A 2863-nucleotide genomic window follows, 5' to 3' on the forward strand; every position below is an offset into this window, starting at 1 on the left:
AAAAACACGAAAAATTTGCCTTTGATAACATTTATTTGTTATATATTTGTTTTTTGGCAACTTATTCGAATCTATGTGTACAGTAATACAAACCCGAAATGAATTTAAGACCACGAGTGAAATGAGAAAAAGAAGTCAGCGGGTTTGGTTGCCATAACAACGTGACCGTAGTGAACGTGTGTGTGTGTGCGTGTATTTCGTGTAGTTTAGTTTCGTATAATAGTTTCGTATTTTTTTAATTTGTAAATAACAAGTTATTAAAAAATTAAACCCTTCCAAGATGGACAATAAATAAAGCCATAATATTTTATGGTAAAGGTAAGAGCGTAGAAACGATTGTTTTTTAGGAGATGTGATTATTGGATTAACCAATCAGAAATCGTCTGTGGCACACACACATCTCTGTTTTTATAGATATATAGAAGATAGATATAGATATAGATATAGATAGATAGAAGATAGAAGATAGATTAAATGTTAAATAGATTTTGTAAATAGTACAGTTGAAATGATTAGAATATTTCCAATATGTAATAAGGTCGAGGTAATTAGTTAAAGAGATTTAATATAATGTGATATGCAAATGAGCATAAGTCATTCGATATGGGGGTGGTTTGTAGAATAGTATATAAAGAAATTAGGCAAAGTTTCTTATGTCTCCTATAACAGAAACATCCTAAAATGGGTTCTAATGTTTCTCTACCAGTAGAGATCTTACCTCCTTTATATTTCGTTGATGGTGGAGAGCTGTACACACAGACATAAACACACAAACCCTATTACTTTATAAAAATATATATAGAAAGATATAAGATATATTTGTGTGTATACATACATATATATATATATATATATATGAGGTTGCTATTTTTCAAAAGTAGGGTAAACAATCGAATATAACGAGGTTAATACAAGAGTGCTCAATACGGAAGTAGAGCAAGTTTCATTATTTTCAATCTGTCTTTATATATATATGTATTTTTATATATATATATTTGTGTGTATATATATATATATATATATATATATATATATATATATATATATATCAGGGTTGGATCAAATACTGACTTTTAACAATTGAAATACAAATACAAATACTTTCGTTAAGGTTACCAGAAATACAAATACAAATACTTTTATTCCTAACTCTAAAAATACAAATACAAATACTAACGCTAAAAATACAAATACTTTTATTCCTCAATCTCAAAATACAAATAAAAATACAATAACTGATTTAAACAATCTGAAAATATGCGAAGAAAACAGAAGAAATATTTCCTTCCAAATTTGACATCTACATTACACTCTATATCATGTCCTCATTGCATTTTATCATCATTAGAGCTCTGATGACTTTTAATTAAACTTTTGGGACTACTCACTCAGGAAAAAGTATATGAATACTTAAAAATATTCATTTTAAATACAACTTTAAATAGCTATAGTTATAAGTTTTCAAATTTCTATAAATTGAAAATAAATTAATTCAATTAATTTCAAAACACTACTTTTAAAGAATTTCAAACGAAAAATACAAGAATTAATTATTTCAGAGGAAATATACTCAGTGACCTAATTGGCAGGGACAAGGTGCCAGCACTAAAAAATGTCCCCAAAATGGTTTCATACTCAACTGTGAACTCTTTGAAAGGGTCCATATAGACATTTAGTAAGTAACTGTGAAACCGGATTAAACATTTAGGTGTGAGATTCGCTTAGTGGGAGAGGGTGTAAATCCATGAATGGGAGTGGGAGGTCAAAAGTTTTTTTTTTAAATCTACAAGTTTAGACATCCAAACAACTGTTTAAATTACTTTATTATAACTTTTTCTTTAATAATCCATATTTAATAAATATTTATATAAAATTATCCGAAAAAGGCCAAATTTGAAGCATAAATTTGAAAAAAAAAAAAAAAAAAAAATTTTGAAAGCCAAACTGCTTCAAAAAAAGCCAAATTCGCGAAATTTGGCCTTAAAAAAGCCAAGCTGGCAACCCTGAATTGAAGCTACTTGACTCACACACTTATCGTGACGTCACTCAACTAGCAGCAGCGTGTGTGACTGGAAGTGTACAGGGCTGGTAGACTGGTACACGTACGCAACATGTATGTGAACAGGGTTGGATCAAATACTGACTTTTAACAATTGAAATGCAAATACTTTCGTTTAGGTTACCATAAATACAAATACAAATACTTTTACTCCTAAGTCTAAAAATACAAATACAATTACATTAAAATTGTATTTAAATACAATTGAAATACAAATACAATTGTATTTGATCCAACCCTAATATATATATATATATATTCGTATATATATATATATATTTGTGTATATCTATAATATAAAGCTGAATGTCTGTGTGTGTGTGTGTGTGTGTGGTCACGAATAGGCTCCTATATGGTTGACTATTTTAAAAAACTGATTACATATAATGATAGAAGATGTATCGAGACACAGGAATGGGTATGTTTGATCTGGCAGAACGGTGGTTCATTAAAATTGTGGGGTCTGCGTTCGCGCCTGGTCCACAAAGTATGGAAATAATAAATTTTAAATAAAAACAAACGTTTACAAGTGTTTTTGATATAGATGTCGTTAAGAATACTTTGATAAGTATGTTTTAACTTAAATAGGGATGGTATAATAAAATTGTGGGGTGTGCGTTCGCGCCTGACCTACATAGAATAGAAATAGGCACAAACTTTAATAAAAACTTTTCATATCTATCTGCGTAAGTATACTTTGATAATTATGTTTCAGGTTGAAGAAATATGGTATAATAAAATTATGTTGTGTTCGTTCGCACCTGACCTCCATAGAATGGAAATATGTCACAAAGTTTAACAAGT

The 2863-nt window shown here is 29.0% G+C and overlaps 1 protein-coding gene across 1 annotated transcript in view; it reads right to left on the reverse strand.

Moving 5' to 3' along the window:
* The window catches only part of LOC145303469 (uncharacterized), a 41594-nt gene extending 39875 nt beyond the window's left edge, over positions 1 to 1719 (reverse strand). Inside the window, exon 1 of the mRNA XM_080144812.1 lies at positions 1641 to 1719. Coding sequence (XP_080000938.1) covers positions 1641 to 1704 — 64 coding nt within the window. The 5' untranslated portion in view covers positions 1705 to 1719. The remainder of the gene's footprint in view (positions 1 to 1640) is intronic.
* Positions 1720 to 2863: the final 1144 nt, after the last annotated feature.

The sequence above is a fragment of the Euprymna scolopes genome, chromosome 19 (assembly GCF_053919585.1).
Source record: "Euprymna scolopes isolate OS-2025 chromosome 19, ASM5391958v1, whole genome shotgun sequence".
NCBI classification, from domain to species: Eukaryota; Metazoa; Mollusca; class Cephalopoda; order Sepiida; family Sepiolidae; genus Euprymna; species Euprymna scolopes.